The following is a 15841-nucleotide window of genomic DNA, read 5'->3' as shown; positions in this document are numbered from 1 at the left end:
AAAAGGATAACCTGGACACACCCCCACCCCCATCCAGCCCTTCAAGCCAACATCCGACTGAGAATCTTACAAAATTATTTTCCAGACTCCAGGGCTAGATGCAGGAGCCACCATGGTCATAGATGTCAGACAAATCAACGAATCCAGAGACCGGACCGACTCGTCTCATGAGGGTTAAGTCACAACAGCCTAAAGCTTTGGCACGGTGTGGTCCAGGTACGTCTTCCAAGGCTATGCTGAGTACCAGCCATTCTGGAAATCTGCAAAATTGAGCACTTTTGGCTCTGCGGTAAGCGAAGAAACTTAACTAAAGCAAAAAGCCCTGATTAAAACTGAGAAAATGGTCTCTTGCCTCCTCCTAAGGAGAGAAGATCTCAATTACCAATTTAAAATATCAATTGTAAAACAAGAAACTGCATGATAGGAGCAGGAGGAGTTATACTGGCTGACATGACACTTTTCTTTGGCAGTGTCCGATCCTCCTGTGGATTGCAGTATAACCCATACATCTCAGAATGCTTTTTGCCCTGTGTTGCTCAAACAACAACTAAACCAAATTGTGGATGAAACTTTTAAACGCAGCACATTCTGTAGATGTGCGTTGGAGTGCAAATGGCAAAGAATGAAAACACAACGCAACACATGTACATATTGCTGTAATCTTCTGCAGCACATGTGACACATGTTGTAGCGTGAACGTGTCCTAAAGAAAGGTTCCATTACATACCATTTATAAAGCTCAAGTGATCACATAATATTACGACATTATGACCATTAAGGCTGAAAAGAAAAGAAAAAATATGTCCTGCAGGGCCGGATCACACTGCTGCGATGCAGGAACCCTGCGAATCCACTGTGGGTTCCCGCATCATGTCTCCTGACGGCAGTACACACTAGCCTCTATGCGAACTGCTGGGAGTGTCAATTAAAAGTTAAATGACATCCCCAAATCAGTTCGCATATCGCAGTGAGATCTGCAAATTCGGACAGGAAATAGGAATCGGATCGCATGTGAACCGATTCTGCTGCGGACCAAAAAAATGTAAAAAAATAAAAGGTCCTGTGCGAGTTTGGGCCGGGAATGCGATGTGAATTCATCCATACTATCTGTATGACTGAATTCGCATTTCACATCGCATGTGATTTGCACTGCAGTGCAGATTTTGTAAGTTTGCCCTTTTACAAAGAAATTATGGGTCTATAATTGTTTTAGGTGTATTTAAAATGAGAGAGACAGAATATCAACCAAAAATCCAGAAAAAAACACTATACAAATGTTATACTTTTTTTTTTTTTTTAATTTTATACAAAACGAGGGTGTGTGACCCACCGGAACCATGGCCAAATGGTCTAAAACGTAACCTTTATTAAACAATATATAAAATAAATTCAAGTCTGAAAATTTATGTGTGTTTACTTAAAGGGAACACCTTACAAGGGAGAAATGAGACATTACCACCGTGGTCGTTCGCCTACTATTTATAAATCCTGTCTGCTCCTGATATCTGAGCTAAGTTGATCTACTGTAAATACTGCCAAGTATTGCTTCAAATTGTTGCTGGCTGTATCTATAAATTCTTGGACCTTTCTGTCTTTTTTACAACTGGCCCTCAAGCAAACACAAACTAGCGGTCTGTTTTGAAAAAGTTGTACTGATTGCCAATGTCAACAAATCCTGACAGGTACTAAAAATGTCTCTCAAGAAAACTGACTTTGTCTCTAGAAATAATTACTGCAGCTCTTCTGGTATCAAACTGCCTATACTGGGGATTGCAACTTCTGTCTTGATGGAACTATCACCTAATCTCTAAACTGACAAAATCTCCTGGTATCAGATGGACTAGACTGACCACCGTTCATTACTCATTAATCCCATGTGTTAACCAGCCCCGGTTGCCGTGTAAAAGGAAGATTCCCTCAAGTGTTCTCCAAAATAGGACCTTAATTTAAAAAAAAAAAAAAAAAAAAAACACACCTACATGTTTCGTCTAAAGATAAATTTCATCAGATTTATAGTGCTCATAATAAAGAAGGGGGTGCATAAAGAAAATAACACGGGGGGGGGTGAAAAAACTAACCCCACATGGCAAAAACTAAAATGGCCAGTTGTTTGTTTTTCTCCCTTATTGATATACAAATTTTCCAAGATGGCCGCTGTGTCAGCATGCTTGTATTTGCGTCATTGCGTCCGCATCATGTGACGTTTGCGAAACTTATGTTCCTTTGTGCGCCATGGCGTTAGCACATGCACAAAAATAGAGCCAGTGTAAAACGGGGAGAAGGTACTTTACACAGCTTAATGTCAGGAAATGTTCCATCCGCTGGTAAGACCTGTTATTTGGCATGCAGTACTGAGGTCCACCAGCAGGTGTCTCCTGGCAGTTTGGAACTGTCAGGAGAGCTTTTCCCTGTTAATAGTATATCATCTTTGGGCCGCAGTACTGGCGTCCACCAGCGGATGGATCCTGGCAGTGTGGAGCAGACAGTACCTCCTACAATCAGGTGTCACTTGAGGCCAATCACAGGCCTATAAATACCCGGCAAACATTCACATGTTTGCCTTGATTTCTTCATTGCCTCCTGACCTGCTAGCAATCTGATCCTGTGCCCTGATCCTGTGCCCTGATCCTGTGCCCTGATCCTGTGCCCTGATCCTGATCCTGTCTCCCTGTCTCGGACCCTATCCTGTCCCACCTGTTACCTTGTATCCCTGCCTGCAGTCTGACCCATCCATCCTCTCCCTGTCCTGTGTTCCATACCCCATCTGCTGACCTCCCTGTGTATGACCTTGGCCTGGCTTACGTTTATGTCTCTGGAACATCCCCTGTCCATCTGCTGATCTGCTGTGTATGACCCTGGCCTGGCTATTGTTTATGAACCTGGTATTTCCCATTTATTGCACTTATCTGTCTGTTGTTATTTGTGGGTCTCTGTCTGTGGTTGGTTATTGCACTGTATCATATTGGAGTTGGTTGTATTATATTACTCACTTTCTTTAATAAATTATTATATTTTCACTTATATACGTTTGGGTGTCCTCTGTCACAGATCACACGGTTCTGGTCACACCTGTTCATGACACTTAAACTGATTTCACTATTTCCAAGCATTTCAGCCTCTTCATCCATTATATCCAGTAAAGAGTAGAAGTGCATTATGGCCATTCACTGTATTTTATTTCATTATTCACACAATATTTTCAATATATGTCTTCTATGTAGTTATCCTATAATGTCATTCTATTTATATTCAATCAATGAGCCGTCCATTCTTTCACTACAGGCCCACCTTGCCTCTATTTTTAACAGACGTTTGTCTAAACCTAATTTTCGTGGACCTTGTTTAAGGTGTTCAATGATCCATGGTAATGGTTGATCTCTATGCATCTCTCGCATGTGTCTTGCAAGAGTTCTTTCTCATTTAAATATGATATCATCGATATGCTCTAAGACTCGACGCCTAAACTGACGAATTGTTTTCCCAATATAAAGGCGGTCGCCGGGTTACAAACAAGATATGGTCTGTAGGTTTGTTCTCAAGTCAAATTTGTTTGTAAGTCGAAACAGGTACATTTTTTAAGTGTAGTTCAAGCCAAAAAAAAATTTATGTTTTTTGTATAGCATAGGAAAGGGTTAACACCCTGTAACATTTGTTTTGCTGTCTGTGCCCCTTTTCAGAAGATTTCACCTCACTTTCTGTCCCTATGACAATTGGATTTGGAAATTTGGGGTTTTGTGGAAACAAGGATTGGTGACGAAGCTTCAGTGGAGAAACCCTTTTTCCATGATAATGCTTACAGGAGTGAATTTCCATTCCTAAGGGTTGATTTCCTCTCACTTTCTGTTGTCTCCCTCTGTTTTTAAGTAGGAGTCGTATGTAAATCGGATGTTTGTAACCCGGGGACCACCTGTATAGGCACTTAACAGCATAGATAACTATCTCAGAGATACAGTTGAAGGATTATAATTGTATCTTCATTGTTGGGATTATATATTTTGTTGTGATAATTTATCTACATGCCTTACAGTGGATACATTTAAAACAACCCTTACGTTGATTAGGCAGCCAAGTGGATCTAGGCTGCTGCTTAGAAGCTTTCGCCAAATGGCTGTGCATCAGTAAATCTTTTAGATTTTTGCCCCTTCTGTATGTGACCATAGGGTTTTTGGGGAGGACTTTACAAGGATCTTTAGCATGGAGTATCCCCCAATATCGCCTGATCATATTAAAAATTTTCTCCTGATTGGTTTGAATATGTCCCTATGATACGCATAGCTGCCTGGGGATCTACTTTCCTTTCCTTTGGGCCTAGAAGGCTCTGTCTAGCTACATCTTTAACTCTCGGATAGGAGTTTTTTAGATCACGTGTTTTGGAGCTCCTTTTGGGAAAACATTCAACCAATACCTCAGTTTCAGTTTGGAACGTTGCTTCCATTGAGCGTTCCGTTTTGCCCTCATAAATTGGCCCAGCTGGAATGCCACATTTGAGTGATCCTGGGTGATGGCTATTCCAGTGAAGTAGGGCATTGGTTGAAGTCGGTTTTCGATATATCCATTTTCATTTCCTTTTATAGTGAGATCTAAGAAGTTAATAATATCAGAATGGATCTTGCTGGTAAAGTACATACCGATGGTGTTTATATTTACCTAGACTACAAACTCAAAGTCTTCTTTAGGGCCCTTCCATAGGATGAACAAGTCATCACAAAATTTCGTGACTAGACTCAAAGACACAACTTTAGAGGAAGACGTGGCTGGCTTGCCTTGATGTCAAAGCCCTTATATAGCAACATCAACCACAATTTGGGCATAGCGGCATGCAAATCCTTCTTGGATGCCAAAGGAGTGATCTTCAGAACACATACAGAATTGATTCTTGAACTCCTGCAGTATATCCTGGAGCATAACTTTTTAGTTCAATGATCAGATTTATCAATAGAAGAGAGGCACTGCTATGGGTACAGCCTGTGCACCAACATATGCTAACCTATTCTTAGGATGGTGGGAACGCACCAGAGTATTTGTGCAGGAAATAAATCATTTCACCTCTCATATACTTTTATGGGTCCGTTTCATTGATGACGTGTTCAAAGAAACGGCCAAATTAACTTTATGTTAAACCACAGATAATTGGTTAATAGGACACAGGGTGGTCCTAAGCAACCAATCTCCCCCCCCCCCCCCCCCCCGAATCCTGCATTCCGAGCACAAGACAGTCCTGATCACTGCATTCTCTGCAAAACACTTTTCTTAAAAAAAAAAAAGAAGGACCGGTCTTATCTCACAGCTATCTGAGATACCCCCTTGAGGAGAGAGCCCTCCGGTGGGTGCAATGGCATAGGGGGAGCACGAAGAAAGAGCACCTGTCACTTTATATTTTTATATTAAATTTTTGGTTTACATTTTTTATAAATGGACTAACATTAGAACTGGATTGACTACAAGTTTAGTGGGTCTCATATTTGTTGTTTATTGATTTCAGTTACTACCACAGTACTTCCGGTTTTCAATTTAAGGTCCATAAAAGCCCCTGTCACTTTACTAACTGCATATGCTATTTAATTTGTGCACAAGGAATAATTTGTACCAAGGAATTAAAATTTATTCACCTGTTAGTTCAATAGAACATATGTTATTTTATCATTAACTTGATTTATTTTATGAATTTGTTTATGAAGTAGCACCAAGCACTTTTCAACGATTAATTTGAGTATACACCCATCACAACAGACAGAGCAGCGCCATAGCCACTACCTCTTTAAAATGAACAAAGGATTGACCTTGGTCAGGTCAGTGAAAAAGGTTTAGGCCAACATCCCATTACATTATGAAGAATAACAAAGGATTCCCCACTGGGGACTTTTGAGGTGGAAACATGATACTTTGGGGCTGTTTCTCTGCTAAAGGTACAGGTCGACTTTGCTGCATTGAGGGGCCAATAGACAGGGCCATTTATTGTAAAATCTTGGCTGAGAACCTTCTTCCCTTAGCCAAAACACTGAAGATGGGTCTTGGATGGGTCTTCCAGCGTGACAATGACCCAAAACATAGGGTCAAGGCAACAAAGGAGTGGCTCAAGAAGAAGCACATTAAGGTCATGGAGTGGCCTAGCCAGTCTCCAGACCTTAATCCTATAGAAAATGTATGAGAGGGAGCTGAACCTTAGAGTTGCCAAGCGACAGCCAAGAAACCCTAAAGTGGTTTTTAAAGCCTTACAGACCACTTTAACCGACAGGTAAGCCTAGATTAAGGCTTACCTTTAGGTGCAAGAAATATCTCCTTCACCTACACGGTGAAGGAGATATGTTCCTAAAAACGGGCGCCGTAGACAATGGGGCAGGCGCACTGAGCGTGCCGTTAGTGAAGGCGATCATGCCGCCACTGATGGCTCCTGCGAGCATGCGCCGGAGTCACGTCATCGCTATTACGGCCAGTCACAGCGTCAGAGCAGCGATACCCAGAAATCACTCCGGATATCATGGCGGCGACAGAGGACATGAATGAGGGTTGCTTCGGGCCTTCGATCTCAGGTAAGTAATTCATAATGAGCTAGTATGCATGCTATGCATACTAGCTCATTATGCCTTTGTCCTGCAGGGTTTTTTTTTTACAGGGTTTAGTTCCTCTTTAGGGATTTAGAAAAGATCTGTAAAGAAGAGTGGACCAAAATCCTTCCTGAGATGTATGCAAACCTGGTCATCAACTAAAAGTCTCACCTCTGTGCTTGCCAAAAAGGGTTTTTCCACCAAGTATGTTTTGCTTGGTGATCAAATACTTATTTTACTTACTGAACTGGAACTCCATTTATAACATTTGTCAAGTGTTTTTTTCTGAATTTTTGGTTGATATTCTGTCTCCATCATTAAAAATACACCTATGATAAAAGTTATAGAACCTTCATTTCTTTTTATGTGGGCAAACTTACAAAATCAGCAGGGGATCAAATAATACATTTCCCCACTTTATCTGTGCTGCTTTTAACCTGCATCCTGAATTTAATTCAGGTGCTCACAGAGGTTTCTACATACTTACAACTGTTTTTTAGAGGATTATGATGCAAATGCCCACTTCAGTCAACAAGTTTATGTTTCTAACCAATCTCCTTCCACCTCCTGCTCTTTCAGCAATGTGATGGACAACTGCATATACTAAAAGGGAGGTGCAAAGCACCAACTTCTTACCTGATACTAATATTATATAAAAAAGCATCCCAGGTTTCCTGCAGTTTCCAGAAACACTGGAAGCCATCATAAGGTATGCGTCTGCATTTTATTTGTAATACTAGTTTTACATTACCATCTCCTTCAAAATGAACATGTAGGTGAAAATTTTTTTTTTAAAAATGACCATACAGACTTACCGAGTAAGGTATCACCATCTAGCAAGTGGTCATCTTCCAGGGTGTGGAAGTCCATCATCCCCCCAGCTCCATCCAGGAGTTCCTCGTCACTACTTGCGCTAGTAATACTGTTGTAACTGTTACGGTAGTAGCTTCTCTGAAACAGCTGCTCAGACTCCATTTAGATGCTTGGCCACCTGTTTTTTGATGCAATCAATAATCATTAAAACTTCACAATGATTTAGTTCTAAACCTACAGTACATCTAAAATGTAATTACTAATTTATAAGCAGATATTGTACACGGTCAAAATGCTTTTTAACCACTTACTGAACACTGTTGAACAGCGCCTTTGCCATCTGCAGTTAGCAAATGCTCAACATCCCCCATTTTTTTCAGGAAGGCAGCACAAGGTTAATGTGCAGTAACCCAACGCAATCAGGTTTTACTATGGTCAGGTCAGTCAGGAGATTTCAGATTGCTATGGGTTTCTGCACACTGCAGTGCTGGGTGGAATCGATATGTACTGTATGTACAGTGCATCCGGAAAGTATTCACAGCGCTTCACTTTTTCCATGTTATATTACAGCCTTATGCCAAAATGGATTAAATTCATTTTTTTTCTCAAAATTCTACAAACAATACCCATAATGACAACATGAAAGAAGTCTGTTTGAAATCTTTGCAAATGTATTAAAGAAAAAAAAAAAAAAAAAAAAAATCACATGTACATAAGTAGTTACAGCCTTCGCCATGTCACTCAAAATTGAGCTCAGGTGCATTCTGTTTCCACTGATCATCCTTGAGATGTTTCTACACCTCGATTGGAGTCCACCTGTGGCAAGTTCAATTGATTGGACATGATTTGAAACAGCACACATCTGTCTATACAAGTTAATAGTGCATGTCAGAGCACAAACCAAGCCATGAAGTCCAATTGTCTGTAGACCTCAGAGAAAGGATTGTATCAAGAAATAGATCTAGGGAAGGGTACAGAAAAATGTCTGCAGCATTAAAGGTCCCAATGAGCACAGTGGCCTCTATCATCCATAAATTGAAGAAGTTTGGGATCACCAGGAGTCTTCCTAGAGTGGGCCGCCCAGCCAAACTGAGTGATCGGGGGAGAAGGGCCTTAGTCAGGGAGGTGACCAAGAACCCAATGGTCACTCTGATAGAGCTCCAGCATTTCTCTGTGGAGAGAAGAGAACCTCCCAGAAGAACAACCATCGCTGCAGCACTCCACCAATCAGGCCTATATGGTAGAGTGGCCAGACGGAAGTAAAGGCACATGAAAGCCCATCTGGAGTTTGCCAAAAGGCACTTGAAGTACTCTCAGACCATGAGAAACAACATTCTCTGGTCTGATGAAATAAAGATTGAACTCTTTGGCGTGAATGGCAAGCATCATATCTGGAGGAAACCAGGCACTGCTCATCTCCTGCCCAATGCCATCCCTACAGTTAAGCATGGTAGTGGCAGCATCATACTGTGGGGATGTTTTTCAGTGGCAGGAACTGGGAGACTAGTCAGGATCGAGGGGAAGATGAATGCAGCAATGTACAGAGACATGCTTGAAAAAAACCTGCTCCAGAGCGCTCTGGACCTCAGACTGGGGCGAAGGTTCATCTTTGAAACAGGACAATGACCCCAAGCACACAGCCAAGATAACAAAAGGAGGGGATATGGGACAACTCTATGAATGTTCTTGAGTGGTCCAGCCAGAGCACCGGACTTGAACACGATTAAACATCTCTGGAAAGATCTGAAAATGGCTGTGCACCGACGCTCCCCAATCAACCTGATGGAGCTTGGGAGGTCCTGCAAAGAAGAATGGGAGAAACTGCCCAAAAATAGTTGTGCCAAGCTTGTAGCATCATACTCAAAAAAGACTTGAGGCTGTAATTGGTGCCAAAGGTGCTTCAACAAAGTATTGAGCAAAGGCTGTGAATACTTATGTACAGTATCTCACAAAAGTGAGTACACCCCTCACATTTTTGTAAATATTTTATTATATCTTTTCATGTGACAACACTGAAGAAATTACACTTTGCTACAATGTAAAGTAGTGAGAGTACAGCTTGTATAGCAGTGTAAGTTGGCTGTCCCCTCAAAAAAACTCACACAGCCATTAATGTCTAAACCGCTGGCAACAAAAGTACACCCCTAAGTGAAAATGTCTAAAGCGGGCCGAATTAGTCACATGACACCGGGGAGGAAAAATGGCTAAGTGTTATCGCTCTCACTCTCTCATATTGGTCACTGGAAGTTCAACATGGCAAAGAACTGAAAAAAAGAATTGCTGCTCTACATAAAGATGGCTATAAAAAGATTGCCAAGATCCCGAAACTGAGCTGCAGCACGGTGGCCAAGACCATACAGCGGTTTAACAGGACAGGTTTCACTCACAACAGGCCTCGCCGTGGTCGACCAAAGAAGATAGAAGTTGAGTGCACACGCTCAGCGTCATATCCAGAGGTTGTCTTTGGGAAATAGACATATGAGTGTTGCCAGCACTGCCACAGAGGTTGAAGGTGGGGGGGGGGGGGGGGGGTCAGCCTGTCAGTACTCAGACCAGTGTTTCTCAACTCCAGTCCTCAAGGCGCCCCAACAGGTGATGTTTTCAGGATTTCCCTCAGATGAAACAGCTGTGGTCATTACTAAGGCATTGAAACTGATCAATTCACCTGTGCAAAATAATGGAAAACCTGAAAACATGACCTGTTGGGGCGCCTTGAGGACTGGAGTTGAGAAACACTGGCTCAGACCATACGCTGCACACTGCATCAAATTGGTCTGCATGGCTGTTGTCCCAGAAGAAAGCCTCTTCTAAAGGATGATGCACATGAAAACCCGCAAACAGTTTGCTAAAGACAACCAGACTAAGGACATAGATTACTGGAACCATGTCCTGTGGTCTGATGAGACCAAGATAAATATTTGGTTCAAATGGTGTCAAGCATGTGTGGCAGCAACCAGGTGAGGAGTACAAAGAAAAAAAAGGGGGAAGAAACTGCGCATAGGTGAAATGTGTAGACAATAAAAAATATGAAAGCTGCAAATTCCTATATGCAACACAAACACAATAAGATAAACTTAGAAAAATGGAATCGCGCTGAGGAGGTAGCTGGTGACCATACTAATGACCATCAATCCTCCTTAAAATTAATGAATAAAAATTTATGTGTGTAAAATATATAAATGAGCTACCAATGTAAATGGATAAATGACAAATAAATAGTCCATCAAAAATACATTATTCATGTGCAACAGTGAAGAAAAGTTATATAAAAGTCCATGTGTAGACAATAAGATGAATCACCCAGGTGACTACTAAAAATCAATTGAGGTCCTGCTGGATAAGGACAAAGTGCTTGGTCCACCACCATATATAGAGAGACTGGCCGCTTACCAGAAACTCGTGACCCCCCGCTATAGAGGGTCAGAGTAAGCTGTATGGACTGTTACTCTGGGCCACCACCGAAAAGACCGAAATGGCACTGGGATGGAACATCAGGGGCCTTGGTGTGATGATGGAATGGTTCACACTTGCGGGATTTATGACGTCAAACTCTCAGCAGAGTGGATTAATATAAAACGGAAAAAGCTCCAATAGTGTAAAATCGTTTGGCTTTATTGTAAAATCAAAAAAAAAAAAAACACTCACATATAGGTATTCAATGTTGAACGCCTAGAAAAGACATCTGGAGCGCCGGCCGGAAGCTCACAGACAGCCCGTCCTACTGGTGTCGCTCAGCCCTACGCGGCGTTTCGTAATAAAGTTACGTCGTCCAGGGGCCTCTGGGGAGCTACAGTTCATCGAGGGAACCATGAATGCCAACATGTACTGTGACATACTGAAGCAGAGCATGATCCCCTCCCTTCGGAGACTGGGCCGCAGGGCAGTATTCCAACATCATAACGACCCCAAACACACTTCCAAGACGACCACTACCTTGCTAAAGAAGCTGAGGGTAAAGGTGATGGACTGGCCAAGCATGTCTCCAGACCCAAATCGAGCATTTGTGGAGCATCCTCAACCGGAAGGTAGAGGAGTGCAAGGTCTGTAACATCCACCAGCTCTGTGTCATCGTGGAAGAGGACTCCAGTGGCAACCTGTGAAGCTCTGGTGAACTCCATGCCCGAGAGTGTTAAGGCAGTACTGGAAAATAATGATGGCCACACAAAATATTGACACTTTGGGCCCAATTTGGACATTTTCACTTAGGGGTGTACTCACTTTTGTTGCCAGCAGTTTAGACATTAATGGCTGTGTGTTGAGTTATTTTGAGGGGACAGCAAATTTACACTGTTATACAAGCTGTACACTCACTACTTTACATTGTAGCAAAATATAATTTCTTCAGTGTTGTCACATGAAAAGATATAATAAAATATTTACAAAAATGTGTGGGGTATAATGACTTGTGAGATACTGTACACGTGATTTTGTTTGTTTAATAAATTTGCACAGATTTCAAACAAACTCATCTTGGGGTATTGTTTGTATAATTTTGAAGAAAATAATGAATTGAATCCATTTTGGAATAAGACTGTAACATAACAAAATATGGAAAAAGTGAAGCGTTGTGAATGCTTTCCAGATATACTGTATGCAGTGAAGAATGGCATTAGTGTAGAACTGATGAAAGGGAACTGATGCTAATATTTAGGCCTCATGCCCACGGACGTTTTAACAGCCATTTTTTTGAGCATTTTTTGCAGCTTAAAGACGCCTCTCCATGTTAGCCTATGGCCTCATGCCCACCATGGCGTTTTTAAGGCCCAAAAACAAAAAAAAAAAAAAAAAAAAAAAAAAAAAAAAAAAAACAGGACCAGTGCATTCTAAGGCTCCAGCGCTAGAGCTGTAAAAACGCCAGAGGCCGGTAAAAAGGTGTTAAATGCGATTTAATGGGGCTTAATGCTGTAAACACAGCGTTATGCACCGTCCAGCGTTTCTCTGTCTCTATTCAAAATCAATGGTTCCCTATGTGAGTCCATTGATTTGAACAGAAGTCGGATCAAGATGATGTGATTTGTGTGCTGAGAATCTTGAAGGGGAACCCCGGCAAAATTTTGCGTGAGGTTCTCCTCAAGATCCATACCAGACCCTTATCCGAACACGCAGCCCGGCAGGTCAGGAAAGGGGGCAGAAGATAGCGGGGAGAGGGGAGAAGACCCAGCAAACATTTTGATTCTCAGCACACAAGTCGCACCGCAAGTCGGATCGTCTTGATCTGACTTCTGGTGCGACTTCAAATCAATGGTCTCCCATAGGGAACCATTGATTTTGAATAGAGACAGAGAAGAGAATGGAGGCTGAAAGCTAGCGTGGCTAAACTGGTATTGACGCCAATGCAAAATGCGAAAAATATTGCGTTTTCACACCGCTTTTTTCCTGGCGTCGGTACTAGCTTTGCAGCTCGTTTTTTAAAATGTCCGTGGGCATGTAGCCTTATTCTAAAACAGCCGTTTAGCCAGATTGGGCAATGATGAATTGTTTAGTGAGGTGAACACGCCTGGTGGCTTACCATACTTTAGGGGAATAACAAATAGAACTCGTTAGAAAACATATGAAAGTGCAATTGTTTTCCAATGAAATAGCAAAGTTTAAGTTACTTTCAACCTCTCTCACACCCTCTGCATTCACATAAACACAATTGTTTAAAAGTTACAGGTCTATTTAGAATGCTGTGAACATATTGTTCATTAAACATTGGAAAACAATCCATTCCGTTTAAAATAGAAATTAAAAAAAAAAAAAAAAAAAAAAGGCAAAACATTTGTGTATAGATTTAAAAAACAAATTGATTTCTTCCCCTTTTTTATAAGTGATTACATTCTCACTGTTCTCAGCTGCATAAGCCACTGGACACACCGGTGCAACTTATCATACGATTTGACAGTCTCAAATCGCATGACAAATCGCACCCTATTGTCCGCATTGGAAGCGGTCAAATCGGTGCGACTGACTCTGTTGGAGTGGCACTGATTTTGAAAGTAGTTCCTGCACTACTTTTTTCAAGTTCAGGTGCAACTTGCATACATATCTGTGCATGAAGTTGCACAGATGTCTTCCAAGTTGCACCTGAAGTAGCACTGAAATGCTACTTTAAAATCGTGCTATTTCAATGTCACGATCAGTGTGACCGGGGTGTAAGAGCTGAGGGAGGAGAAACAATACACTAAGCTTCCCAGTAAATGGATGTGCAAGGGGGAGGCGGGGGAGTGTCAGGACAAGTCTGATCATTGGAGAAGAGCAGGCTGAGTTCCCAGCACAGCTAGTAATTCGACTATGTTGTGTTCTCCTGCTTAGTGTGGTCAGTTATTAATAGGAAAGCAGAGGGACTGACAGGAACACTAAGAATTTCACAAAAAGGAGTCAATACAAAGAGAATATTTTTCATACAAGTACATGGTACAGCAGGCACATATCAGGAAATTGAAATGTTGGGTTTACATACTCTTTGGAGTATCGATCAATGTCATTTAAAAACACATGGGTTTGGAAGTTTCCCCACCAGGGAGTGTTTGGAGAAAAATCACATTCAGTGCTCTTTCACACAGGCGGACTCCACCACCAGATCTGCCTGCTCAGCGAGGGATCTCTCTGCTGATCCCTCGCAGGCAGATGGCAGATGGCAGATCCATATCTGCTCAGCTTATGCAGAGCGGACACAGACACAGCCCGCTTTCCTCTCTGGGAGGTCAGATATCCGTTTACATCCAACTGTCATCAGATCTGATCCACCAGATGGATGGGAAATGGATCCCCCCCATCTGTCTGTTTTTGGTGTATGGAATCAGATTGGATGTCGGCGAATGTACACTGAGGGCAATGGATGGTCTGATCGAGTCAACCTGAAAAACTGGAAGGCAGACCTGATTGGTCCACCTGTGTGAAAGGGGCCTCACTGCTTTATAAAAATGACTTTAGGCTTGATTCACACCTATGCATTTTTGGTGCCTTTTGCAGATTTGCACTACAGAATGTATTCCATAGGAAACCAATTTAAATAAGCTGTAGTGCAAACCAGCAAAATGCAAAAAGCCCTAAAAATGCATAGGTGTGGATCAGGCCTTATCGTGTTCATGACTGCACTAAATAAACCAGCTATTTATTTGCAGCAGCTCTTCACTTGTGTGATCTTTGTGAGAGGTGTGCTTTAGGAATACAAATCTGCCAATAAAAAAGTCCTATTAAAATATATTTTCAAAGAAAAAAAAAAAAAAAACAAAAAACAAAAGCACAAAGTTAAACTTCTTCTACTAACAGGCACACTTCAGAGAAGGAAGATGGTTCTATTCTAAAGCCCCTTTCACACTGGGGCGTCGGCAGTAAAGCGCCGCCATGTTTAGCAGCGCTTTACCGTCGTATTCGGCCTCTAGCGGGGCGCTTTTGACCCCCGCTAGCGACCGAAAAAGGGTTAAAACCACCCGCAAAGCATTGCTGCAGTAGCGCTTTGCTGGCGGTATAGCCGCGCCGCCCCATTGATTTCAATGGGGAGGAGCGGTGGAAGAGCGGTATACACACCGCTCCTTAACCACTCCAAAGATGCTGCTAGCAGGACCTTTTTACCGTCCTGCCAACGCACTGCTCCAGTGTGAAAGCCCTAGGGGCTTTCACACTGATGAGACAGGAGCGGCTCTTTCAGGGGGCTTTGCAGGCGCTATTTTTGGCGCTGTAGCGCCTGCAAAGCACCCCAGTGTGAAAGGGGTCTAAAGACCCCTTTATAGGTAACTGTCGACATTGGGTGAAACTAGGGTTCTAGTTGTATCCAAGGCATTTTTGTTGTGCGCATGATTGCCTATCCACCTGAATATCACATTATTCTGAATGACACATAGAGGCCTTTTTATAAAAAAATAAATAAATAAAATAAAAATGCACGCAGCAAATAAATAAAAAGAGCTGCATGATAGTAGTGCACTGTCCTATACACATCCACGTCTCCTCTCCTGCACTGCTACTGCTCGCTATCCTCCCCTCTTCAAAACAGTATCTACGCCACTTGGGGAACGCTCTACATTTTAGAACAATTTTTAAATCGAAAGAATATTTTGGCACATGCTATTGGACATTAATAGAAACCACCCCAAATCACTCTGCAGCTGGCAGAACACCACATAGAACCTGGCATTGTTGAGTTGGTGCAAAGAAAATGTGTTAATATTAATCAGAATCCCCTCCACTGTCCTCCAACTCCTGAAAACGCAAGGTGGGGGAAGTTTCTCTTAGCTAGGGGGCTCTGTTATTTCAAACTGGTGTGCCCCCTCAAGTGTTGAGGACAGTGTAAGAGGCCATACAGTTAACAGGGCAGCAATTATCAGCCATCATCCCTAAGCTAAAGTGTAACATTCAGACAAGACAAGCAAAGCTCAACATGGAAGCAGCAAGCACAACTGCTAAAATTGGAGGGAGACGAGCATCTTAAACATTCAGATTCCTGCGCATGTTGACTGTTCTTCAGAGTTTCTGCACTGACAGTTTTAAATCTGTTTCCA

At 42.1% G+C, this 15841-nt stretch overlaps 1 protein-coding gene across 2 annotated transcripts in view; it reads right to left on the bottom strand.

Annotated features, from left to right (window-relative positions):
* The window catches only part of CLCN3 (chloride voltage-gated channel 3), a 138008-nt gene that overhangs the window by 103736 nt on the left and 18431 nt on the right, over positions 1-15841 (bottom strand). For both annotated transcript variants that reach the window (XM_073606300.1, XM_073606317.1), the window contains exon 2: positions 7361-7536. In XM_073606300.1, coding sequence (XP_073462401.1) covers positions 7361-7520 — 160 coding nt within the window. In that variant the 5' untranslated portion in view covers positions 7521-7536. The remainder of the gene's footprint in view (positions 1-7360; positions 7537-15841) is intronic.

Source organism: Aquarana catesbeiana, linkage group LG01 (genome assembly GCF_042186555.1).
Source record: "Aquarana catesbeiana isolate 2022-GZ linkage group LG01, ASM4218655v1, whole genome shotgun sequence".
Classification (NCBI taxonomy): Eukaryota; Metazoa; Chordata; class Amphibia; order Anura; family Ranidae; genus Aquarana; species Aquarana catesbeiana.
The sequence above is the reverse complement of the archived record's forward strand: the minus strand, read 5'-3'. Positions and strand labels throughout refer to the sequence as shown.